General features: G+C 42.2%; 1 protein-coding gene across 1 annotated transcript; it reads left to right on the forward strand.

Moving 5' to 3' along the window:
• The first annotated feature begins 85 nt into the window (after window positions 1–85).
• LOC116919283 lies at window positions 86–27,842 on the forward strand. Its single transcript, XM_045171342.1, is given in 13 exon segments — window positions 86–472; window positions 19,348–19,581; window positions 19,752–20,419; window positions 22,276–22,496; window positions 22,768–23,239; window positions 23,379–23,474; window positions 23,710–24,084; window positions 24,171–24,311; window positions 24,399–25,466; window positions 25,553–25,713; window positions 25,780–26,200; window positions 26,272–26,820; window positions 26,822–27,842. Coding segments are annotated over 13 exon segments (4,758 nt in total). The 5' UTR covers window positions 86–402; the 3' UTR covers window positions 27,104–27,842.
• The last annotated feature ends 87 nt before the right edge of the window (window positions 27,843–27,929 follow it).

The raw sequence follows: 27,929 nt of genomic DNA on the forward strand, positions 1-27,929 counted from the left end.
TGCGGGCAAACAGCTGTGCTACCGAGAGAGCGCGCGCCGTCCATTTTGAAGGCAGGGGCAGGGCTTACACACCTACCACCTAACAGCCATAACCCATCTGGCAAGCGAAGCGAACGGACGTGCTTCCAACAATCGCTTCCTCGCTTTGCAATCTGTTGTCTTTTGTTGTGTTTTTCTTCCAATTTCGGACTTTCTACAGTCCCAAATGAAACACTCTGCTGCAATTATTTCTATTTGTTGTACATTTCAATTCTAGTTGAAAAGAGGATTTGCTGATGTTGCATTACCATGTGCTGAAGTGAAAGTGTGTTCGTGAAAGAGTGAGAAGGAAAAAAATTGTTCTTTTTACTGCCACTAATCTACACACCTGAACGAAAAGAAAAAAAAAAGTTTCCTTCTGGAATGGAATCGGTGCAGAAGCCACCGCGTGGTGGCCATTTAGACGTCGGCGCCTCGTGGGACGACTTTTACGGTAGGCAAACCAACATTTTTTCTCCCTTCGTTTACGACGTTCGATTTAATGAAAGATGTGATAGAATTCAACCTTCTGTTCAGCTTATCCAAACATGTGAAGGCCGGTTGCACACGTACTCTATCGCTAATTTGTATTTGTCAGGTTTTTTCTTGGGAAACGAGAGAGAAAACCAAAGAGAAAAAGGGGGGGTTCGATTTTCGATGAGCGCCTCTGGCGGTTGCATTCAAACGCGCGAACGAAAAATTTTTTTTCTTCCATTTCCAATGTGTGTATGTTATTCCGACCGGAAGTTAAACCCTCTCAGTAAAAAAAAAAAAAGGGAAACAAAACAAACAAAAATGTTGTTTTTCCAGTTTTTTTTTTCTTGTTATTTTATTTGGGCACCGCATCCCAACAGTCACACGCTCTCATTGAACATACGCCGAAAAAATCGTGAAACCCCCGGATTTTTCGGCCATTTTTTTTTCATTGAGTTTTTTTTAAACCGTGTATGAGTTGATTGACCTTGAAAGCCTTGGCGACAATGAACAAAAAATGGCTTCGTTGTTTGTAAGGGAAGTCTTTATTTTTTCTTTCTTTCGGTTTTTATGTGCTGAATGATTGACTTGACCGACGATTCTTTGTGTGTATACTAAAAGTCGAGTCGTGTTACAACGAGCGCCGAAAGAAGAAAACCAGTGGCAGACCTTAATTTTTGTGTGGTTTGTTTGTCCTTGTGTTACCATCAACCCGAAACTCGTAACGCAATGTCTGCTGATGGCCCTTTAATGATTTTTCCCAAACAATCTCTTAAAAGCTCTCACGGATCAATGAACTTGCCTCACTGTTTTTCTTTTTTTTTCCCCAGAAAACTTAAGACACGCTTGATTACAAGACATTGATTGTCCAGTCCCGGAGTTGTGAAATCTAGGACAAGTGTGTTTCCATCCAACTGGTCAAATAGGTCATTAAAAGAGAATCGTGATGTATTGAAAATGTTTTTCCTTTTTCTGAAATCTTTCAAAAATCAAAGGGAACACATTCCATAAAATGAGCATCTGCTGGCCCCACTGACCAATTGAGTTGACCATAGCTAAACGTTGTCATTCGTTTAGTTTTATTTTTTCCTTTTTATTGCCTTCAATCATAAGGCAGCCTTGAATTGGTAGCCTCTTCTTAAAAGATGCCCCCCTACTGGATAGTTATTGAGGTCGTTGACGAATAAAGTTGTGGGCCAAAGTAAAAAAAAATAAAAAATACAAGGGAAAAACAGAATTCCTTTTGATTTTCCTCTGGCATCCATCAGTTTGTTGTTGTTTGATGCGGGACGGTATCGGCAGCAGAAGGAAGAGAGAGAAAAAAAATATGGACTTTTGACAGATTGAGTCATCTTCGTGTCTCGATTTCTATGCCAACAGAAAGAATAGGATGAAAACAATAATTTAAATTCAATGGTTGAAACAGAAATTCTTCGACTTTTATATGGTAGTAGGAAAAGAAAGATGTGTCATTGTTGTAGGCTCATCGTCGGCTCGAATCTTCTTTCTATTGTTATTGATTTCATCCTACGATACAAGATCAGGTTGGAATAGGAAGGTGGGCTGAATCTTTGGAATACTTGCGAGATAAAGAAGGGAATATCTTTGAAAAAGCAACAACGTCACGTTTTTTTTTTTTCTTCTCATTCTGTGTATTTTCCCTATCCTCGGGTGAACGACATTTTTGCCGTCTGGAAACTCTTGTGCGAAGCACGTCGTCTAGAATAAAAACCATCGCGAAGGTTAAGAATGGGTAGGGGGGGTTTATACAATTGCATGCATATTACATTGATGTAGACTTTCTCTGGGACAAATTCATCCATCATCGCGAAGCACACGCAACGACGGGTCTAACATCGACCCTCCCAAACTTTTGCCTCTGCCCCCAGACACACACGCAAACAAAGCGCCGCCACGCGACCTACTTTGAACTTTTTTCATGTTAGCCAACCGAAATTGCGTTATTTATTGAGACCACATCTTGTTTATTGACTAGGTTGGCCCAAAGTCAATCAGTTGCCGACACAGTAGTAGGTCATCAGAAAAGAAAAAGTCGAGGGGAGAGAAATGAAAAAAAAGTTGATTGGGTTGATTTCTTGGATGGGAAGGGACCATCCACCACCCTCCACCAAAAAAAAAATGTTCATTGTTGCCTGCACCGATAACTTGTTATTGAGGCTCCTGTTAGTATTGCGGAAGGGTCGGCCATGTGTTCCGGTTCAACAAGGAACGTGCTTACTTTTTTTTTTCTTTCCTTTTAGCCCCAATGTGTCTGACGGGGGGGTTTCAGGGGGTACCATATCCACGGGGTGTTGGGTTTTTTCTTTTTTTTTTTTTTTTCTCCTTCTAGGGTCCTAATCTTTCTCGTTCTTTGGAAGTTTTTGAACCCCTCGCGGACGAAATTGGCCGCGTGTCTTGTCTACTACAACCAGAAAACCAAAGGGGGTGACTTGTGCGTTTGAACTCTGTCTGGCTGTGTCCCTCAAGTGATGGATGTTGTAGTCTTTGCCAACGCGACAGTTAAGATCTCCCCACCCATAGGAGCTGGAGGAATAATATAGTCCCCCTCCGCCATGTTTTAGGCTCTTGATAATTGATGTGGTTTTGATTCCCACACAAACACTTGAAGCGTGTGTTCACACCTAATGGATTGTGATCCAAAAGGTTTTCAGCTCTCTCTAATGACAACATCCGTTTCTCAAAAAACTTTGACAACTCGCAGGACTCGCATGTTGTTGTTGTTGTTGTCGAAAAAAATAAGGGAGGAGAGCTTTTGGTATCGTGCAGAGGATAAACCGCATTCCGCATCCGTTAAAAGCCCCCCAAGAGTCAAGAAAAGAGAGAGAGAGAGAGAGAGAGAGAGATGATGGAGCAGCTGCTTTTTCCATTTCCAAACACTTTTAAGGATTTTTCCTTTTATTTTCTTCTTCTTCTTCTTCTGTGAATGAATCAGCAGATCTCAGGTTTCTTTTGGACGGTCACATTCCGTTCTGTCCTCATTGACTGATAATTGATTCTCGAAAACAACAACCAGAAAAATTGATGTTTTCTTATTTTGTATTCTCATTGAAAAAGACTCGCCGCTACGCGCGCGCGCGCGCGCCACCGACGACACATCACCGGTGATGTGAACTCGCGTCAAAACACATTCCCGTCTCGTCTCGTCTAGTTTGCTAAGCTAGTTAGCCGTGAACAGTAAACTGGTAGTTTATTGTGTTGGTTTTCTAATTTATATTTATATATTTTTTTTTGGGGGGGGGATATCAGTTTATTTAGTTGCTTTGGTAAAGGGGGCTGTTAAATTTGTTTTTATGTGTTTTTCACGTGGGAAATGGATGATTTTCAGTCAAATAGTTAATAAATATATTTGTAGAGCTTTCCGTTCAACACGAGAGAGAGAAAAAAAATGGTTGGGAAGGTTTAAAAAAAGGGAGGGATGGGTTGCCGAAAAAGAGAAGATGAACGAAGAAGAAGAAACGCCCCTATAGATATATACCCTTCATCCGTGTGTTGATGTAACACAAGATGCTGATTGGAAATGCTATCCACCTTTTTTTATATTTTCTTGTGTTTTCTTTTCGAAGGGAGATGCTCCTTAATCACACCCTCATCTGTTATTTTCAGGGGGGGGGGGGATAGAGATTCAAAAGTAGAAAACGAGAAAAATAAATCAAAACGATAACTATTTAAAAAAAAAGATCAGATAGGATACATTTATTTTCAAAAACGAATAAAACAACTTGTGTGCATAGGCGGGATTTAACACAAAAAAAAGGGCAGTTCAGGGGAGGGAGGGAAGATCGAAATGAAAAAGTGGAACGAACCCGCGTGACATCCGAAGTTAATCGTGCCTATTCTTTTGGTCCGTTCATCATTTCTTATTCGCTCTGTCCTTGTGTGTGTACGTGTGTGTGTGTACCCTCTTTTTTTTTTTTTTAATGGCGCAACTGATTTTTTGACGTAGTACTTGCTCTGTGCATCTGTTGAAACGTTTCAAATCAGTTTTTGATTTCCTCATAGGCAGCGACAGACGAGCAAAACGAATGAGACATTCACCCCTCCTTTTATTAAATGCCCTAACAAAACAAGGGAAGAGAAACCGTGCATAAAAAGCGGAGAAAAAAAAATGTCGTTAAAAAAAAAAATGTGTGATGTAACAGCGCTCGTCATCGTCATTCTGATTTGTCGAAATGAAGCCAGTGGTGCGTTTTTCTTCTATATTTTTTTCTAAATTCATTTTCTTTTAATGGTGACCCTCCAGCAGCTGATCAATTCAGACAGGCATTAAGATATGCAGTGAGACTTGTATCTTTGTTTTTTCTTCTTTGAGCTTTTTTCTTGTACAGGCAGAAAGAAAAAAGAGAAAAGATGAAGAAGAAATTTTCGTGACCTTGTGTTAACTTTCGATTCACATGTTCGGTGTGAATCGTTTTCTACGATAATTATACGACAGTCGAGTCAAAAAGGCTCGGGCCTGCCCTCTTTCTTTTTTTGGTTGGGAGGGAGGGAGTTCACGTGAGAGCGAGAGTTGCTGTGTTTCTCAAACGTAAAAAATGCTAGAGTTCCATCCTTGTCTTTTTTTTGGAGGGGTTTTGTTTCTTCTTCTATTGGCGCGCCGACCTAATTAATTCAAGATACCAGAGGAAAAAAAAAAAAAAACTTTTTTTGAAATGATGATGAATCGTATTCGTTGGAGCCGAACCCACGACCGCGGAGCTGTCAGGTCGTCGATATAATTTGCCTATCACCTCCCTTCCCTCCATATTTTCTTTTCCTTGAATTTCACTTTTATTTATTTATTTTTTTTGTAGCTGTTTTCAATGCCAAACATTGAAATTACGGCAAGCAGTTGGCCTTGCACTGTTGTCAACACAAAGTTTCCCAAGCAAAACGTCTTTTTATCGACCTTCCTAGTTCTCTACCTCTGGTGGTAGCATTTTGTGTGTGTGTGTGCAGGGGGGCGCAGGTAAAAATGATCAGCTTTCAGATTGGGAAAGAGAAAAGAGGGGGGACTTCTTTTCTTTTCTTTTTTTCAACAGCAATTACACGGTTTTTTCTTAAAGGCCCGCCCTTCTTTTATTATAGTCTCATTTTGACTGTTAACAAGTGAAGATGGGAACTGCAGCAAGTGTACCTTAGGTTACACCAACGACTACTGATGACCTCTTTTCTCCTTGTTATTATACCTGTTAAGAAAAAAAAGAAACTAAGGGAGGTAAATGGGCGCGTGTGTGTGCGCGTCTGTTGTAATTGTTGACTTTGTTTTGACCCCCCTCTGGCGGATCTTTTTGAATGGAACCATTTTTCCCGCCGACAGGTAAAGAAGATGGTAACCTCTGATGGCCCCTGACGATTTTCTTTCTTTCTTCGAGGTCCATTTTTTTTTTTTCTCCTTTGAAATTTTTTTAAAAAGAAGAAGATTGAGATCAAATAAAGCCGTGGGCCAGATTTAGTTACTCTGGGAATCTTTCAACAGCTGCCTTGAATCAATCGCGGCCGAGTATATACGTTTTTTTTTTGGAGGGGAAACATCTTTCCTAATTTCCTGTAAGAAGAAAAACAGTCGTAAGAAAGAAAAAAAATTAAACATTTCGTTTAAAAGAACACGCCCTTTTTAGTCATTGAAGCCGCATCGAATTACACGTTCCAGCAGATGATGAAGACGGGAGGTTTTTCTTCGACGCCCGATGACCTTTCATTTGTGCGACCTTCTTTTTTTTTTGTGTGTTGCTGCTTCAAAACTAGTAGACAGATGTGTGTGCAAAAAGAAGAAGAAGAAGATTGCCGGCTGCGGTGTGTTCTGCTTGTGTGTAGCCTCTGTTGTTTGATGCCGGTTTTCTCAACATGACGTCGTCCCTTATTTCCGATGTGTCGGTTAGTGGTGAACTGAATAACTGCTGGTGTGAGCTCACATATTTTTGTTGTTTTGAGGAAGAGAGCGAGCCATTCGATCTGCCGTTACAAACCCACCACACGGGGCTGGCAGATCGCGTGTCTTGGGAAAGATGAAGAAACCTCAGTTCTCTTCTTATAACCACCAATCATTGTCTTTCTCCATTTCTCTTGTCTCTTCCAGATAGTTTTCACACGCTCGACCAACAACAGCCTCCGCCGTTTACCCGTTGTAAGAGCACACACACACACACACAAAAAAGAGCCCAAACAATCTCGATGATTAACACACAAGGCAGTACACGAAACTGGTTCAACAAACTTGAAAGAAAATAAAAGGAACAAAAAGAAACACACACCCCTTAATACCGGCAGGCAAAAGCTCTTAAAAAAACAACATAGCCGGTATTTTTGTTGTTGTTGTTGTTGTTGTTGTTGTTGTGTACCGTTTGTTTCCCGACGTTTTTTTTTATTATTCGGGTGCGTCTCGTTCAGCTGATGGACAGCCTCTCTTTTTTTTGTGTGTGTGTTTGCCGCCAATTTTCTGGGGGGGGGGGAAGGGTATTATTTTTTGCAAAAATGCAATTGATCGTCCGTGACACGATCACGTCTTACCTCCTTTCACGGCGTTTGTTGCACTCTATTTTCTACCATTCTCTTTGTGTCTGACATTGACGTGACCTTTTTATCTTTCCCACATGCTCATTCATTTTAAATGATTGAAACGAGAAACAAAAAATGATTTAATCATTTTCAAATACAAAGAAAATGGCCTCGTTAAAGATAAAATTTCGAAGCGAAGAAAATATTTCCACCCTGAAACATAATAGGCCTATTTATATCCCCCTCTCCTATATATCTAATACATGCACCACCCGCTTTGCCTCTCCAAAATTTTCATTTATTTTTTAAAATACATCCCCCCCACTCTTTATCTTGGGTGTGACGAGAACCAAGCCGACCATGTTTTCCGGCGTTTCGTGCAGACAACTAACAAAAAAAAAATATATATATTTTTTTAAATACAAATTTTTTGTTGTTGGTAGGTTTCTTATTTATTTTACTTAAAATATATGATTTAAAAAAAAAGAAGAATGAAATGGAGATGTAGAGAACTGTGAGAGCTTATATAGTCAGTGAGGAGCACTTGATTGGAATGATATCTTCTTCCAGTTGAAGCCGGAAGTTGTACTTGAGGTGGTCGATCCAACTTGGCGGTCTTCTTCTTTTTTTTCTTTTCGCTTTTATTTTGTTTGTTTTCTCTGACGAGTGTATATATATCACCTTGTGCTGCCTTTGATTGGTAGACGAGGACGACTGGTTCGGGTTGACACAAAACCATAACAAAGGAGAAACGATAGACTTGTGCGGTGGGTGTCCTTTTTTTTTTTTATTTCTATTTTATTTTCCAAATTCTTTAGTTTTCCTGGACGTATTGGACCTTGTTATATGGCCGGGGTATTTCTTTTTCTCCCCTCTCTTTTTTTTTCCCCAATGAAAAGCGGTTGACAAAGAGAGGAAGGTTTCTTTCTCCGCAAGGTAACAGGAAAAAAAGAAGAAGAATTCCGCCCGCGCCCTTTTTTTTTTTTTATTTATATTTAAAGTAAAATAAAATAAAATAAAAAACATACCGTAAACTAGCAAGGAAATTCCGATCTTTTTTTTTTTTCACCCCAAAAACATTTCATTTTTATGAGGATGAAGGGGTTGTAAAAGCTCCGGTGTCCTGGAACTTTTTTCTTTTTTCGATAGCTGTAGTGTTCACGCGTTCCAGGATTCCAAAATAAAAAATCGCGCACATCCCCGCAGTGGCTTTTATTCTCACACTCGATCCGTTCGTTTTGAAATTCCAGTAAAAAAAAACAAAAAAACAAATACATTCATGGCCGTTATGTCATTGCGAATTGCAAACCATATCGTTATTTCCGCATTTTTCGCTAACTAATTCATTTTTATTGGCCTCTAGAATTATTGTTGATTATCTCGGACTAACGTTCGCAACGTTATCGGAATTTTTCATGTTCATTTGCCTTAGGGGATGTATTTAAAAAAACAAAAACAAAAAAGGCAATTAGAATAACAAATTGCATTATGCGCGACCTAGAGACTTTGCATACCTTTGCCGCCATTGATCCTATAGGCGACTAGAAAACACAGCTGGCGCCGAGTCATTTGTCACGTTGAAACACCGATGATACACACACACACACACACCCTTGGCTGTATCCGTGTAACCTATAGGTGCAGGATGAAACACACCATCCATCTATTTATAGTCAGGGGGGGAGAGAGATGCAGTCGAGAAAGATGTCAGGGTAGAGTTAAGGGGGAAAATAATGTACAGACGTGCAAGGGTCGCACCAGTTCGAAAGGTCGCACACAAAAATGGTTCGCCCACACACACACACGGTGCGTTAATTTTCTTCGTGTTCCATTTCGATGTTTATCGCGAACTCTTGAACTGAAATGTTCCTTTATATTCTTGTATCTATCAATCTGTTTTGTGTGACACCGCACCCAAAGAGATTTTTCTTCTAGATCACAAGAGAGGGTGGGGGGGGGGATTCTTTGGGAAGTGCGAGACCGAGTAAGAATCTTTGGTATTATTTATGCAGTCACGTGATATTTGTGTACGTTTGAAAATGTTTTCTATCTCACGGTAGATTTGTTATCAGCGCCGCGCTCTCGAGCGTCTTTTTTTTTTTTTGAATCTGTTGGACGTTCCCTTTTCTGTTTCTCTTTAGCGTAATGCCATTACGACGATTATCTATTATTGTATCTCTTTTTTTTTTTTTTATTCTTGGGGTCAAATTGTCCTTTTTGGTTAGAAGAGAAACCCAAAACCGACCCCCCCCTATATACGGGTGAAACACACACACGCGGGGGTTTACGATATATTTTCTAAATGTTGGGCTGTAGGCAATTTCAAGAGATGAGAGACTTGATTTCATTCCGCTTTTTCTTTTCATACGTAAAACTAAATTTTTTTTTCAAATGTTATTTTTCCCATTTTTCTATTTTCACATTTTTTTTTTCCTCAAATGAGATTCTTTTCATCAGCCGAAGGTTTGAAGAAGAAAAAAAAAGGGAGAAACGATGACTATCGGGAACAGATTCCCCGTAGTTGTCTGCATGTTGGATATGTTTTTAAGTGTATAATATTTATAAGGCGTGTGTGTGTGTGTGTTGGGTTGGGTTGGGTTTGTTTCCCTTTTGGCCTGTTCGAACAACACACCGGCCACAGGTCGCACGAGGAAGAGCCCCAAATGGGGAGAGAGCCGGCCCGCCTGCTGGCCTTTTGTTGTAAGGGTTCGCACTAAAAAAAAAAAAAAAAGAAAGCTCTTTTCTCTCTAGCCGAGGCGAGAGAGAAAGAAAAGAGGTTGTCCTTTTTTTTTATTATTTATTTATTTCGGTAAACCTCGCGCAAGTCTAAAAGTCAGGGAAAAAATAAAAGAAAAACGCATCTTAATATTATTGGGTGCATTCTTCTCTAGTACATAATTTTTTTTTTTCCTTTTTTTAAAACTCATTTTTATGGTGGTCATCTTTTCTAAAGATGGTCTACATGCGTACATTCCTCCCCGAACTTGTTTCCTCCACCTTATTCGGAAGTGTGTCTGTGCTGATTTGTCAACATGGACGATTGTGAACACGTAGGAAACTCTTAATTTTATTTTTTTTTCATAAATTGGATGCAATCATTTGATAAAGTAAGAATAGGATAAGATAATAACAACCGTCATTTTTTTTTTAAAAATTGTGTCAGCTGAAGATAAGAGACGAAATTCATTGCGTAAGAAAAAAATAAAACGGGATTTTCTTTCTCTCTCCCGGCGTGTCGTGTGGTCCGGCTTATTTTTTGCCCAATTTTTTTGTTTTCTTCTTCTTCTTCTCTTCCATTCCCCCCCATTTGACGAAATGCCATCTGTGTGGTTGAGGTGTAGGCGCCGGGCTCACAGGGAGAGAAAAATAAGGAACCCAAAGAAAAAAAAAAAAAAAAGACGGGCACATTTCCCAGGTTTTTTTTCGAACCACTTTCTTCTTCTCTTTTCTTTTTCCTCCCCTCTTTCTCTCGCGTTTCATCTGGCCTTTTCCTCTTTAACAACTCCATTCATCCATCAGTTTTTCTTCCTTTCTACGGCTTTATCCCGACCGCGGCCCGTTCGCCACCACAGCCAATCCCACCACTATGTGGGGGCAAAGAGAAAGACAGACGGACTTTGAAGGGACTAACTAGAGAGACACGAGAGAGTGCAGTTGGCTATTGAGAGAGGGGGGGTTCTTCTAAACATTTCTGGGTCCAGCCAGCTCAGTCGACGTTGGTAGCTCCAACCAAGCACACCGCACAATTTTTTCAAAAATATATTTTTATACCTGCATTGGTGTGTGCGTGTGTGTCTGCGCGTGTGTGTGTGTGTGTACTGTGTTGTGTTCTGAGTGCGACGGTGCTAAACGTGCCATTTTGAAAGTTGAACACGACGATCAAGAGATTTGTTTCAGTTATTTTCGTTTGAAATCATCGGCTTTTCATTTGGACGATATTCAAAGTGGAAGGAACGCGGCGGCCCCATGGATTGGAATTGATTACACCCAATTTGGTATGTAAAAGAGGCTAAAAGGTATTCCCCGATGTCACGTCAACCGAAAACACTTGGCTGTCGATTGATCAAGTGGCTTCTTGCCTTGCGGTGATCCCTCCATCTCTCAGGTGGTGTCCAGTTTATAACGTTGGTTGCCGTCTTGGCAAACAACAAGCGGCCCTGGCTCAAAAATTCATAAAGAAAAGGGAAAACTCGTTTTTTTTTAAATCTCGCTTTTTTTGTTGTTGTTGTTGAGGAAATGCAAATAACGAAAGAAACACACACACAAAAAAAGGGCGATTTCAGCAAGCATGACCGGTTTTGTTTGTGTGTGTGTAAAATGTCTTTGCTTTTCAAATGTTTCTTGTTTCCTTTTGTTTTTGTTTTTTTTGCCCTTGGAAAGTCTTTCAGAGAGAGGGTGGCTTTCAAAAACAAAAAATGACGTGATCGAGTTACATCACATATGCACAATAGTAACGATACATTTTAAGAAAAAATAAATAAATAAATTTCAAAAAAGTCCAAAAAAAAATGAAGGACCCAGCGTTCAATGTATCGTATATCGTTAGCCTTTTGTGCGTGTGTGTGTGTGTGTGTGTTTAGGGTTGGAATTTATAGTCATTTATCTTTTTGTACTTAAGCCGATTAAGAATGTACGTTGCTCGTCTTCAGAGCCCTCTCGTTCTTCTTATTACCTGAAACGCATAGATTGTGTTTGTCGTACCGTGTTGGATATACCGAGGGGGATGGAATTGTGCGGGAGGGGGAGACTTGAAATAGTTTGTTATCTTATCATTTTTTTTCCTTCACCCGGGACGCGTTCAAACATCACAATCCCCCTCTCTTAAAGCTATCCATATTTCTCTCTTTTCTTTGTCCTCATGTCCAGGTGTGTCCGAGAGTCGTGGACTTCGTAGATTTCTCCCCCCCCTACGTCCCCACCTATCCAATCTTCTCTTTTGCCGTTTTCTCTCGGTTTTGTCTTTATGATCGCATTATCTACACAAAGTCCATTGACTCGATGGCGTTTTTTTTGTGTGTTGTTGTTGTCGTGTGGTGGATGCGGTGGCTCGTTGGCCGCAAGCACCCACCACACACACACACACACCCCCTCTGGATGTGTGTGATGAGGTTTGGGCGCGAGCCTTGGGTGTGTGGTCAATCGATCAACTTCTCGCAATCCACGACTCGCATCTTTTGCCGTTGACGGAAGATCAATCAAAAAGAAAACGAAGCTGGGCCTTCGCTTGTTGTTGTTGCAATAAACATGGACTGGCTGTTGCTTCGGTTTCTCTACGTTTCTGACCCGACCAACAAATTGTTGTGCTTGTTGTTGATTTTATATTGTTTTATTGTTTTCCTCTTGTGGGTGGTAGGTTAGTGGTTCAGTGTTCCGTCACACATATAGACCGCCCACGAAACTGCCACCCCGATGAAACTACAAGAGCCAGGGCCCTTTTGACACTGACTTGTCATCACTTTGTAAAAAAAAAAAAAATTGTGTAGGCCTTGTGAATATTGCCTAGATTTGAAATGCCCATCTCTTTCCGAGGGGCTGTTATTTGTGTCGAGCTGGAACGACCTACACACACACACACAAAATGGACAGTTTCTTTCAGGCCCTTTCAATTCTCGATGAGGATAAAAAAACCAATGGAAGGCTAGAGTACTGTCTCTCTCTGTGTGTCTATTTTTAATTTTCCGATCGGCCGACCACTTCCTTCTCTTCCTCCTTCGGCGTAGCTGCAGCTCGGATGAACGCATCCAACTAGAGAGAGAGAGAGAAAGAGAAGCCGCTTACTTTTTTCTTTGCGGCCTTGGATACTAAGCCCATCTCTTGTATTTTAGGCCGGCCATCTTCTTGGGGACACTTTTGGGATTCTCTTTTGCAGAACAAAAGAAAGAAAAATAAAACAGCAGTAGCAGCAGCCGTTATTCTGGTGGGACGATACATCCACCCCCACACATTTAAAAAAAAATATGTTCTTTTCCCATTGCTCTTCTGCCGTTAATAGCAATGGCAAACGGAGCTTTATGTGAACATGTCGATTCATCTTCCGTGCGTCTACAAACAAAAGTTCGTGGCCCTTTTTTTTTTTTTTTTTGGTCGAAACCGATCCATTTCCAGGTTAATTTCGAGAGTTCACGGAACTTACACATGAAAAGAAGGGGAACAAGACTCGGCGATGGATGGCCGAGAAAAGAAAAGAAAAGAAAAAAAATAAGATAATTTTGAATGAGGAAAGAAAGAAGCGAAAAAAAAAAAAAAGAATGAAGGCGGCGTGGATGGATAAGCACAGGCCGTTGACTTTGGCTGATGATCCAGTCCTCTCTCTTTTTCTCCGTCTTGGTTTCCTTTACTTCTTTTTTTTATTGGTTTTTTGTTGTTTCCTATCCAACTCTCGCAGCGTCGTGCGTTTTGTTGTTGTTTTTCCTTTGAGTTACATCGTCGGAGAGACTTGGAAACGAGTGAGACAGGATATTCGGTCTCGTCTATTTATGAGGCAAAGGCCCAAAAAGAGAGAAAGAAAAAGAAAAAAAAGTTAAAATGAGGATAGGCCAAAAAGGACACACGGGGACTCGGACTAGGCGGAGAGTTATTTCCAGCCGCAGGAGCGGACGGGAGCAGAACATCCGCCCTCGGACGCGCGGTGTCAATGTATCAATTAAAGCTCATCTCTCCACCTTAAAAGGGGATGCGCCTTGTCACTGTCTCTCCTTTTTTTTTTCTTTTTCGTCTTGTGAGGGCCCGATGTTTTCACGTTGAAAAAGAAAACGTCTCCATATGTGTGTTAAAAGGCTTTATCTCTTTTATTGTACATAATGTAGCGGCTATCGAATGATCACGACCGAATTCGTTCCTTCCGGTCTTCATCCAATTGCCGAAACCCGTTCCAAAGAGTTTTTTTTTCTCGTTTGAGAGCACAAATCTCTTGGTCTCTAGTTGTCGTAAAAAAAAAAAAAGGGAAAATGCTGTTAGTGGCGGTTGTTTAAATGACAAAAGAGACAACGTAATCCTTTTACCACCTTGGTACCAGAAAAAAAGAACTCGTTTTTCTTTTTTCATCATCGGTGGTGGTTGATTGTTCCCAATGAGCCCAGGTGTATGTGTCATGTTTCCATTGCCGTCATCGTCGAAGAGACAGCCATAAAAATGGGCGTTAAAATCGATGGCTTTTCGTCCACCATGTGAAATGGAAAAAGGGGCCGAATCGGGAAGAGAAAACCCGAATGCCTGTGGTCATCAAATCATTTTCGTTGCCTTAAGTTCGGCACACTCAAAAACAAAAAAAAGAGGAAATGATTTGGAGACACACCTCCGTTGGTTTGGATTTGGACGGAAGGCGGATGAGATGAGGGAGAAAACAGAAGAATGGAGAGAGATGGGTAGTCGTGATATAACTAGAGACACGCGTAGCCAACGGCAGGGGGAATTGGAAATGAATTGAACTGACACTGTCGAGTGACACGCGGCCAAACTGGCTGTTGATATTTTGTTCTTTTTCTACCTTGGGATTTGTTTCTTAAGGGGTGAGGGGTTAAAACTGTTAAGAGGGAGAGTTTGAGGGGCGAAGAAACAACAACGACCAGCCACTTTTCATTTCAGATAACACGACCTGGAAAGTGTGTGACTTGATGAATCTCTACGATAGAAGATCGATCTCTTTGACGACGACGACGACGGCCGTAGAATTTCACCTTTTGTGTTGTTGTGCCCTTTTCGATTTTCTTTTCCGTTTGCGTTTTGTGTTTGTTTTGATGAGCATTGACGGAAAGAGAAAGTGTGGACGGGCTAGCACCTCCGTCTGACGCGCCAGGGGTAGCAACGTTCCATCTATTTGACGTGACTCTTTTTTTTTTTTTTCTGTTGTTGATTCTGCATTCAGTCGTTTTTTTTTTTTCAGGGCCAACTATTTTATTTATTTATTTTAAGGATTTCTTTCTTATTTTTACAACCAGAAAATTATAAAAGGGGAGGGGGGGAATGATGTGCCTGGATGGTTGAAGCTTCTTCTCCAGTTGAATTCTAATAAAATAAATAAATAAAACTCCACCGAGTCCATACAGTCAACACGTTGAAAAAAAAAAAATGTTCACTTCCTTAATTTGTGTTTGATGAATACGAGTTTTTATTTTCTCTTCCAAGGGAATAGGGGGTGTGGAAGAGTCGTACAGCAAAAAAAAAAAAACGATGAGATTTCACGGTCATTCGCCACGCCGTGTAAAAGTTAAAGCGACACGAATTGCATCACTAGTTTCAATCAACCCCGAAAAAGAGGGGGGGGGGGATGTAAAAAAAAAAAACTAACAAAACAAACCATCCATTGCTCGTGCGTGTTTTCATTTCGGCTGCATGTCGGGTCTCTCGCCCCCCGACTGTCTTTTATTTTTCATTTTATTTTTCAATAGGCACACCGCTATACGCACGTGTCTTTTCCGTCCCACTGAAAAACGATTAACGACTCAAAACGAAACACAACGAGGAGGTTATTTATATAACAATCTCGGAAAATCGTGATTGAATTTCACATTGTGTCCCTTTAGGTTTATTTTTTATTTTTTATGTATTCAAAATGCTTAAGGAGCAAGCGTGAACGAGCGACTAAATGGCCCCCTAATCTCCCGTAATCGACTGTCCCTCCTTTTATCCGACCGTCATTAATAAGAAATATACATCTATAATAATAGATGCAGTTAATGCGAGGATTTCAACAAGATTTCTTCCGTTTTTTTTGTTTGTTTTTTGTGTCTTTTTCGTTTATTTTTATGCTCTTTGCTTTATTTTATTTGACTATCGAATTGTTTTATTTGTGCGACGGGGCTGCGCGAAACTTTCACGGCGGCTCGTGTCACGAAACCAATAACAACAAAGGAAAGGAATCGTTAAAAAGAGGAGTAGGGGGAAGCAACTTCCCAAATGCGTAGATTATCTTGTGTGTCGTGCCTTGTTCGGGATTCGCTGGAAATGTTAAACCTCTCCCCTCAACTGCAAAGGAAATAACAATCAATCGTAACTTTGCTGTGCCGCCTGTTGCGTCGTCGGCCTTTGCAACTTTTTGTTGATTTTCTTCCCCCCCCCTGTGAGTCCTGGATCTTTTGAAAGTTCCAGGGGGATGAAGAAGATAATCTTCAAATGCGATATCGGACGCACTTGGGCTAGTAAAAAAAAATCAAAGATAAAATAGAAATCTAAAGATAGGAAGAGCCAACAACAACAGAAGAAAAGACAATGATTCGTTTCGTCTTTTTTTCTTTTCTCTTCTTCTTTCTATCGTCGCCCGTAACAAAAGGCACCGATTATCTTTTCCACGCAACACACACGTGTCGGTCGTGACGTGCAGCTTTTTTTTTTCTTTCTCTTCGGTAACAGGACACACATGGATGTGAAGATTCCGATGAATATAGTGGAAGACTTTGTTTCATATTTTTTTTTTTCTTTTTTGTGTGTCTGCGTTTTTGAAGATTTGGATTGCGACGGCACGATTTTCGACTTTATACACACACGCACAACACACACAAAAAAATGAGGTTCCATCGAACATTTCAAAGAGGTTAAAAAGGCTATTGTGTCTATTCTTTTTGCTGCGCCTGGCGCACGCGTGCGCTTCTACCAGTTCTTTTTTTTTTCAATGCAATTGGTGCTCGATTCGAATATGGCGCGATTTTTATGATCAAGTAAAAAAACAACAACAAATGCAACGTGCCAACTACGGCAAGTAGATAAAACAACGTCCTCGCACCTGGTTTCATTTTCTATTTGCTTATCGCACATCCAAAAGTCGTTCCCTTTCCCAGTACGTGATTTTAGTAGGAAGTGCAAGTAAAAAAACCAAACAAAAAGAGAACCATTTTCCTGACCATGCCACACCACCGCATTGGGCAATAAGTGGGCGAACCCATCAGGAAACATGACATAATAGATAATAGTTCAAGATGTAGAGTCTGTATGCATTTGGTTAAAGTTTTTTTTTTTGTTCTTCAGGGTTCATTAAAAAAGAAAGGCATTCAAATACAACAGGAATAGAATAAAAATGCGCTATCTCAAGTAGCTAGCTGTCGTATAATGTTTAAGTAGATCTTTGACGAGAGAAAGAAGGAAAAGAAAAACGAGTTTCTGGTCGTCTTTTTTTTGGTTGTTTTGTTTCTTTTTTGGTCAGGGAGGGGTATGTCACTTTTAAAGAGCTTTTCTGTTACGCATCTGGGATCTCGATCGACTGATAACACCCCAAACTACTACAACAACAATCTCAATGTGAAAGGGGAACACACACAAGCGGGACTTAAAAGTAGGAAGAACAAGAAAAAAATAAATAAAAAGGTTTGAATTTATTCATTTTTTTTTTCTGGTTGTTGTTGGGCGTCTACTTTGAACGGACGCTCGTTCACCCGGTCTTGTCCGAAAATGGACGTGTTGACTGACCTTTCCTCTTTTAAAATGTACTGCTAGTAAACTGCCCTAGAGATTGACGTTTAAAAAAAAATCCTTTGAAAGAATTTTTTTTTAACATAAAAAAAACGTGCGGCAGTTGTTTTTCCCCGGTTTTTTTTTTTGTGTGTGTTTCTTAAAAAACACGAAAAAAAAGGCCATTTCTGTAAAACTTTTTCATGGTTAGATGGCACGATTGGATAAAAGAAGAAGAAAAAAAAAACAACTTTGATGCTTGTTGGATTGGTTCACGTTTTCTTTTTTATTTGATTCAAACATCCCGCTGAAAAAAGCCAACCTCGTCAAGACTGGATGTTGGCTTTTCGATTTAAATCTTTTTTTTTTTTTTTTTTTTTTTTTTTGAAATCTGCGTTGCTTATCTTTTTCTTTTTATCGAGCTTTTTGTTTACCTCTTTTGGACTGGCGCTGTCGATACTTTTGGCGTGCCGACAGATATTTGAAGAAACAAAAGAACATTTTATTTTTGGCCATCCTGTTTTCTTTTAACACCTTTTCCGTTAAATAATGGAGAGAAATGGTGACGGACGATTGTCGAACATTGAAACAAATGACGGAGCCACTAGAAATTTGTCGAGAGCGGAAACGACTTGATTGTCCGACGTCCGACAGGGGGGACGTCAATGGGAACAGGATCGAAATAATAGTGTCTCTTGAAATGATTTTTCTTTTCTATTTCAAGATTTTGGAAGCAAAGAATCCAGTAAAGGGGTGATTGGGTGGTCTGGCTTATTTCACCTGCTTCTTTTATAGTTGAGGAAGGGGCTCGCTATCACTCGGGCGACGACACAGCATTGACGGAGAAATTTGAATATCAGAAAAGAAGATTACCCAAACACAAACTGTAAGGAAAAAACAAAAATACGGCTAGAGATGAATGTTGTCAAAGGCGCAGCTATTTTCTTTCAGGTATATCTGTTTTGAAATAATAATAAAGGCTCAGCTTTTAGGTCTTTTCTAGAGAATGTTGGGGGATAGAAGAAGGAGAAAAACCCGTTAATTTTCGAATGTTTTCGAGGGGGGGGTACTATATGTTGTGTGTTGGAGACAGACTTCCCGACGACACAACCAGTTTCTATCTAGTAGAGTAATATTCACCGTTATTTTTAGTCTCTCTCCCTTTTTTTCTGCCTTGTACACTCATCTACCCCCCCTCAACCCCAACTCATCCGTTCGAATCCATTCGTCCAGGGCACTCTTCCCAACACGTTATACAAGCTCTTGAAGACAAGTTTTTTTTTCCGTTTCCAACAATGAAGATCCACTTCAAACGGAAAACAAAAGAAAACAAAAAAAACGAAGGGGTTCTCAGAACTTTACTGAGAGTTTATTTTTTTATAATTTTTTGGGCTCTTTTTATTTTTTAAATTCTCTAAATACATTACGACCTCTTCTTTGTGTTGTGTGGTTTTGTTTGAAGAGAGCCGAAGGTTATATTTACTGTACGCAGCTCCAACACCCATTGCAACAAACGTTAGGACACTATATACTAGCGTTGGGCGTTTCCTTTTCGTGTTTGATTTTGACATTAGCATGCCGGTCACGAAATGATTAGCTCGTGTCTTTCTAGACTTTAGTGTTTAGTTTAGCGCCAAAAGAAGAAGAAAAAAAAAAAAACATGACGCGAAACCAGAAAAAAAGGGGAAAGGAAAGAATAAATTAAAAATGAAAATTGTTTTGTTCATAATTCGGGAATGTTGGGTACTACTAGTACAGTGACACGCCAACCAGCAGTCACCGTCAACTTGTCAACAATCCATCATGAAAATGTGATGGAGTTCTATTCTTTATTTTTAAAATGTGTGTCTGTGCGATGGAGAGAGAAGAAGAAAAGAGGGGCATTCTTCCAACAATTTTGAGTTGGACGAATCAACTTTTGATTGACATTTTCCTTCATTATTTTCATAGTTTTCGTTCGTTCGTTCTACTACGTTACAGGTTCGTCTAGCGATTTGGTTCCGACGCTAATGGACATCTTTGACTCGATGATTGGGAACCAACAGCACAACATGTCGCCGCCCTCACCGACGTCGGATTCCTCGTGTGCACCGGCAATGACAGCCCAACCGGCCGCTACTAATAATAATCATCTTTCATCGAATCCACAGCCGCGCCATTTTCCCGTTTTGAAAATCGTGGAGCCTGGCGATCCGTTGCCACCACTCACCAATGGTAATTAGTCAAATTCATTTTATTTTCGTTCTTCTTCTTCTATTTCCCTTCGTTCTTCTTCTTCTTTTCTCATTCAACTTGATCCCCTTCGCTAATCACCTCATATCGCCTTCTCCGTTAATGTGTTTGTGTACGTATTTTTTTCTTTTTCTTTCCCCCCCACACTAAAGGTCCGATCAATAACAACGTGACACGGTCTGGCGGCGTTCGAAATGGAACGACGACTTCGTCTCCCCGCCGTTCCGTGTCTTTCCGTTCGTCTGAATTGGCGCCAGGCAATGCGGCGGGAGGCGGAGCTGGAACAGGGACGATTACATCAACGGCATCGTCCAGGTGTGGCAGTTCGTCTTCCTCGTCGTCGTTGACGTCATTGGCGGCGCCGACCAGTGTCCATTCGGCCACCTCGTCTTCGTCGACATCGTCAACTTCGTCGGGCCATTTGACCTCGTCGTTTGCCTCCTCCTCCTGCCATTTGACTTCGGCTGAAAGTCTGGACGACGCCGGTGGCGTTGGCGTCACGCTGGCGGCGGCCACCGCATCGACTGGTGGTGCAGCCACGGTCGGGGCCGGTTCGGGTTCACCCAGCCGAAGAGCGAGGAGCAACGCCGTCAACAGCGATCTCCATCACTTGAGGCACTCGGGCGATTCGGGCGACAGCGGCGTGAGCAGTCCCGGACCGCCCAGCTCGGAAGCATCGGAGCAGAAGCATTCTGGCGAGGAGGAGGAAGACGATGGCGACGATGGATGCAGCGACAATCTTTCCTACATGGACCGCGTCGTGATGGAAGTGGTCGAATCTGAAGCTGTTTACGTTCGTGACTTGCAACAAGTCGTGGAGGTAAACAAAAATATTACAAACTTTTTTTTGTTTTTTTTTTTTTGTTTTTTTTTCTGTTTGTGTTTTGATGCTACACCCAACGCCATCTATAGGGCGTTTCCTCGTGTAATTATTCATCACTACCGTCATCATCATCATGTAACCATAAGCTTTCCTTCATCATCTGGATAAGAACAAAGGAAGTTTTTTTAAACACTAACGGACAACCGGTGTTTGAGGGGGGTGGTGCTGCCATCCGGCCGGAAGTGAAGAAACGTGACTTTGCATGGCACAATGCCGCTTACACATACACAACAAACATTTAGATGAAATATGAGCGTTTAAACGAGCAGAGAGAGAGAGAGTTAGAACAGCCATTTTTTTGTTGTTTTGCTTAACAAACGCTGTTTGTGGAATATGAGCTCAAGGGGAAGGAAAAAAGAATAAAACAAAACACAAAATTTGGGTTTCAAAACATCCGACTCAAAGGCCGTTCGTTGATGAAGTCATTGGCTGAAGCTTTAAAAAGAAGAAAATTACAATATGCTACTACATCTTGCCATATAGCCATCACGGTCGCTTTCTCTTTGGTCTACCTCTCTCTTTCTTTTGAACGCTCATCTCTGACATTTTAACATAAAGAAAAAAAAGAGTTGAGTAAAAATGCCTCCGAGTTGCTCTCTCCGTTAAAAGAAAAAAAAAAAAATGGCCTTCTTCTTAGAAAAAAGAAATCAAAATCCGAAGCGAGTATATTATGGGCCTATCCGTATTTGGTGATGTATCTCGTCTTTTTCTTTGAGCACCACATGCCCATATACAGCGGTAGACTAACGGTTCGGAGGTAGAGATCTATTCCATCATCATTTATTATTCACGACGAGAAAGTAGATGCCACAGTTGGGGGAAACGTATGTGTAAAAGTCGACAAGACTTGTCTTCAACAATCCTCCGTACATCCGTGTTCGTCGCCACCGCTATTACGTACGTTTTTCTTCTTCTTCTTCTTACGTTTCAAAAAAAAAAGCGGGGAGAATGGAATTGATCATTTATTCATCGTCTATCTTTCGTTCTACGGTCTGAGCACATCACGATGCATTTTTTTTCCCCTCAGTTCTTCGGATCAACAACACATAAATATCTCCAAAGAAAACGAGGTCCCTTGTTCTCTTCGAGTTCGTTGACTTCCTTCCCCCCCCCCCACCACCACCACAAACTCAAAGGTTTAAAGCGCTCAAACGAAATCGATGGAGATACACAAAAAAAAAAAAAAGATGGGGGGGAGGGGAATGCTTTAAAAAAAAAAAGCAATGAGGTAAAAAGTAACAAAACGCATTGAATGCCTCGTCTGTGTTAGTGTAAAAAGAAAAAAAGAGAAATTTTGAAATTACAGTCAACCCAACCCTAGCCTATGGCGATTAGTGTTGATGATCCAGGTGTGTGTTGTACGGTGTGTGTGGCCCACCCATTTTTTTCTCCTCCCCTTCACAACGACAAGACGTGCAACATGTCGTAAATCGTTCCTCTCGTTTCTTCAGGGAATTTCTCGACACATCCCAATAATAATGAATCATGTTTTCTCTCAGTAATGTATTTTTTTTTTTTTTATCTTGTGAAAAGCACCTCCTCTGCTTTGCTCTCCTCCCTCTATTGTCGAAACAATCTGACGGGGCGACAAAGAACAATCACGAAAACAAAAACAAATTACTACACGGCCTATAAATAATAATGGAAACAAATGATTGGCTACTTTAGTAAGCAGATTGGAGATGGACGACTTGAGCGCTCGTTCATTTTTATTCTTTTTCTTTAAAAGACTTTGAAATGAAATATTTGCTTTCTTGGTTTGAATGTTTATCGTTTTTCATTATGATTCGCAGGGATATTTGTACTTTTGGCGGGATGAAGGCGAGAGAGCGCCGTTGAGCCCTGAACAAGCGACCGCCCTATTTGGCAACGTTGATGACATTTACCGTTTCAATAGCCAATTCCTGACGCAGTTGCAGTCGTGCGGACTCGATCCCGTCGAGGTAGCCCGCTGTTTTGTTCGCAATAATTCCGGCTTCACCATCTACACCGACTACTGCACCAACTACCCCAGGTGGGCTACCGTTCTCTCTTGCTTAGATTATTATTATATATATATTTTTTTCCCGCATTCAACAATAATAAACCATGACCAAGAATACATCCCATCTCTTTTGTCCGATGCCCACCCATTTCACCAACCGCATCATAACAAATAGCCGATCCATCAATTTATTTATTTATTTTTTTCCCCGTTTCCCTCGCAACGCCTCTTTCGTTTTATCAAAAAAGAAATTCCCCTCTTCATTCATTCATTGGGGTTTCATTTTGTTGATTCAAATTAGGAAAGTGTCGGTGCTGACAGATCTGATGAGGAACGAGGCGGCCAGTCGGGCGTGTCGGGAGAGACAGACGCAATTGCAACACACGTTGCCGCTTGGCTCGTACCTGCTCAAACCGGTCCAGCGCATCCTCAAGTACCACCTGCTGTTGCAGAACATCGTCAAACATTGCGACCGATCGCAAACGCCCGGCTATTCGGACATAATCGTGGCTCTGTCTGCCATGACGGGCATCGCTCATCACATCAATGACATGAAGCGAAAACACGAACATGCCGTGCGGGTCCAAGAAGTGCAGAGTCTACTGGACGGATGGCCAGGCGAAGATCTGACCACCTACGGCGAACTTGTGGCCGAAGGCTCGTTTCGCATGTACGGAGCCAAAGCTCCCCGCCACGTTTTCCTACTCGATCGCATGTTACTCATCGTCAAACGCAAAGAGGACGGCACCCTGGGCTACAAAGTTCACATTATGGTACGTTTGGGGCTACTTTTTCACTGTCAGTCTTGGCCATTATTATTGTTATTATTGTTAATGAATTAAATTTTTTTCTTTTTCGTATCTTTACGGCTTGATTTGATCTTATTACCATACTTGTTTTTCTGCAATGCAGTGTTCCAACCTCATGCTGATTGAAAGTGTTCCAGGAGAGCCGCTTAGTTTCCACGTCATCCCGTTTGACAACCCGCGCCAGCAATACACCCTGGAGGTACGTAAATGAACATGAAAGGTCAACAAATAAAAAAAGCAAGTTGACCAATCTCGTTTGATGACCACCCTAGCGAAAAATGCAAATGATTTGCCTTTCTATGCAAATTATACACACACACACGCGCGCACGCACGCACGCAAAACAAACCTTTTACGGTTCGCTTGCCTTAGATAAGTATTTGTCATTGACATTGTTGTTGTTTGCATTGCCAAAAAAAAAAAAAAAAAAACAGGCTAGGAATTTGGAGCAAAAAAGGGAATGGGCGCTCCAGTTGAAACGTGTCATCCTGGAAAATTACGATGCTGTCATTCCTCATCACGCTCGTCAGCTGGTCCTTCAGCTGGGCCAAGATCAGCGCTGCAACCAAGAACGGCCGGCTAGCAACAACGGCGGTCAGAGTTTTGAGCGCGGAGATTACGCTTACAGCGCCACCGCAAACGCTGGAAGCAACAGCAATACATCGTCGGCTGTCCACCACGTTAAGAGACACCAACATTCGGCTCCTGAGTACCTAGAAAGGCGTAAACACTCGACCGCAGGCTTGACGGCCAAAGGCAGGAGTCGCAAAGGCCGCAAATCGAGCCATGATGGATCCAGTCCGCGAGAAGTATAAATTTTTTAAAAATCCAATTCTCGTGAATTGTTTTTTTAATTGATTGAGATGGCATTTTTGCGCCGTATTCTACCATATAGTCGCCGCTCATTCCACGACGATTGCGCAGGAGTTTGGACTCTCGCGATAGGAGCGTCAGTCAAGATAGGAGCGATCTCGATCATGAACGTAAATTTAGCACAAATAGCTGTCCGACGGCGGCGGAAACAGCTAAAAACAAGGTATATCACCCACTCTAGCGGCGTTTTCTTTTTGCCGTGGTTTATACCTGGGGCTCTCGTTTCATTTGCCCGACCGCTTCGTTTCAGGTTCGAAAATTCGGAGCGTGGCGGCGTCGTTCCGAACCCTGTCGGGAAACGAGTCTGGTGGTGGACCAGACTGAAGCGGAACCAACGAGTACAAATGCGGCTACTGGCGATGGCAAAGTGCGTGACGAACAACCACGGGAAGTGAGCGGGAGGCTTGAAATTGCCAGTCCGTCATCGTCCAGGGCGCTGGTAGTCGACCCGGAACCTTTAATGCAACCAACATGCTCACCGCAACAACTGCAGCAACCGCAGCGGATGGTACCGGAGAGCCTGGAACGCATCGTCGAACAACTAGTTTTGCAGAATGTCGAAATCCAACGGATCCTGCAGCGCAAGAAGCGCAGGGCAGCCGAACGCCAGCCGTCTGCTTCGTCTTCATCCTTGTCCTCTTCTCGCCCTTACATCCGTTCGGAATCGACGACGTTAGACGAGGGCATCTACGACACGCTCATGTCACCCTCCGCGCCCGGCATGATGGACGCTGTTGAAGGGGTCCTCTCGGACATTGACGGAGATTACGTCATGATACGTAACGTGGGAGACGGACATTTTAGTCGATGTCATTTACGCCGTTCTCTTGGTAACAAGACACCAGAAAGGATGGTCGACTCGTCACACTTGGCCGGCAGTGGGGCTTTTCCATCCCAGCAACAGCTGCAGAAGGCCACCCTCAGCCGCTCGCTGTCCTGTCCAGCGCGTGGCCAGCAAGCCGTTCGAGTGGTCAAGAAATCTGAGGCGTCCGTCTCCGAGAGCTCCGGTGCTGGTGGCAACAGATCTCTGGCGGCAGTCGGTGGTCGCATTCAAAAGCTTTTGAACCACATCGGTTCGCCAGATCACTGGTCGAACTGGATCCGTTCCTTGTCGCCACCGCAACGTCGCACTACTACACCCGCTGAACCAGATGCCAGCAGCTGCAGGAGTCGGTCCAGGAGAGATCCGATCGATTTAGATGTTGATCCGATGAACATATCCACTAGCCCTTGCGTGCCTTCCGTATGGCTGCAGTTGCAGAGCGAGCATCTAGCAGAGCCGGGCAAGAAATCCGGTTCACTTCCTCGCAGTTTCCAGGTACACATTCTTGAAACTTTGGATAAGAGGCATATGCTTATAGCAATGATCGATAACTAACGAATTGTGATGATCAATCTGAGCAGACTCCGCCCGATTTGAAATCGCGTTGGATGGATCGACCAATCACCATCGCTTCTGATAGGCCGGCTCCCATAGACCTTCAAACGGACGCTTTAGAGCTGTACATCCGCTCACAACAAGAACGTCCATCCGATCAGACTGACCAGCACTCGGCAAACGAAGGGTAAAATATATCTCTATCGTTCAAGACAGACTTTTGATTTTAAATGTTCCGTCCTTTTCGCGCTAGGTTCGACGATAGTTTGACCGACATTCCCAGTACTCCGCGTGTCAGTACAGACAACATCCACGTCCATCCTGATTACAAAATTTACCGAAGGAGTGCATCGAAATCGTCGTTGAAAACAGTTTTGTCCTCCGTGTCTTCTAAACTGCGTTCAGGATCGGAGCATTTTTGGGGATCGCTCTTCAGTCTGAGTCACGACGATAGTGCCGTCACTTCGCCCTCTTCCGCCGGCCGGCAACATAGCAAAGTGATTCACTATCTTGCCAACCGCTACGCGCTGTTGTTGAGACAGCGCCACAATAGTCTGCAACACAATAGCAATCCGGCGGCGGCAGCTCACAGCGCCGTCATTGGGGCTCGTATAGCTAATCTGTCAGATTCGGCCGATTACGTCATCCCCAAGTATAGCTCGCCCACAACCCCCGTAGGTCCATCAAATCAAAAAGACTCTACCATGTTTCTAATCGAATGTGTATTTGTGTCACATTTTAATAGAGCTGTTATTCGACATCGCGCTCGGATCTATCGTCTTCCAAATCAACGGTATCCCTGGCGTCGAAGACGACCTGGTACGGGACGCTAGAATCGACGAGAGATGCCGCCATGCAAATGATGATGATGGACTCTGACGATTCCGGCAGCGAACAAGAAGACGACGAAGATTCTGCTACGGGCATGGATGGATTTTTTTACGAGAGAGCTTTTGAGGCCGTGGAACAATTGCTGGATGGAGCTGCAGCCGACTGGTGCTGTCGTGACAGTGCGATCTTTAGCGACAGGGACGAAACGGGCAGTGTGACTGAAGCGGCCATCGTCAAGACCAAACCGCCACCGCCCCCTGTTGCGTCCAAATCGCAAAGAGTCCACCACCAACAGCAGCACAGTCGCCATCGAGGTATGGCCATTTTAGATCGGATGCGATCGCTCGAAGAAAATGGCGGCGTTAAGTGTTCCGGCAAAGAGGTTTCCGCCAGCGCGTCGCTGGAAAATTTGAAATCCATCAGCCAACGTCGTATGGAGCTAACCCAGGCGTTTACGTCGTCTCGGCAAACCGGGAGACGAGAGCGAGACCAGCTCTCAGCACTCGACGTCCACGGTCAACACGGTGGTGGAAGTCCATCCAGCCGGTGGCGGCCTTGCTGACGATTCCATTGACCCTCATTCGCCCATTCATCAACGTCGGATGGGCGCCACCGGGATGATTCAGCCGCAGATGAGGAAAGGGATGGAATCACCGCAAACAACTTCCGAATCGGCCAACGCTGTTCCGTTGCCCAAAGGGTGGGTCAAACATATAATCGGTAAATTGCAAGGCGACGCGAAATAGCTTTTTCCTTCTTTTGTTTATTTTGTTTTGTTTTTTTCTTATTCGTTTTCATTTCTTTTAGAAAATAAGGGGGGAAAAATAATGAAAACTAATTTTGTTGCTTCTTTATCTTGAGAATAAGCCAGTGCAATCTTTTTGTTTACTATTTACCTCAACGAATCATCCCCTTCCTCCTCTGCGTTTGACTTGATGACATCAAGTCGACTGCCCAGTGGAAAGACACTGCGCAATTCCTTTGTAATTGACATTTAGATTATTTTACTTTGCCAAACAGACACACAACCACACACGTAATCGTAAAAAAAGAAAAAAAGGAAAAAAAAAAACGTGAAGTCTTTTTCTCTAATCCCGAGAGCACTTGTTCCCGCCTCGTCAAGAAGCGGTGAACATGTCGCATTAAAAAAAAAAGCGCAAATTGATCTATAAATATTACAACAACAAAAAAATAATTATAATAAAAAAATATGTTGAAAAAAAAAAAAAAAAAAAATTAACATAACGAATCGCGTATTGAAAGTAACCCGCACAAAAAAGAACAATACTTGACGGGTATGTTTTGTTTAGAAATCCTCGCCTATCGATCAAACACTAACATTATTTACTACAACACGGTTATTTAACACATTCTCTACCCAACCTTCCGTACTACATACATACTTTTTGCTTTACGAATCGTTTCACTTTTGTATATAATACCCGACCTAGTCAGTTACAAGCAATACAAGTTTCTATCTATCTACGCGATTTTCAACCGTTGATTGATCGTGGTTTTAGTGAGCGCCACAGTTTAAAATGTTTGTTTGCTAATGTACCTGGTTTTCTTTTA

Source organism: Daphnia magna, linkage group LG3, assembly GCF_020631705.1.
Source record: "Daphnia magna isolate NIES linkage group LG3, ASM2063170v1.1, whole genome shotgun sequence".
Taxonomy (NCBI): domain Eukaryota; kingdom Metazoa; phylum Arthropoda; class Branchiopoda; order Diplostraca; family Daphniidae; genus Daphnia; species Daphnia magna.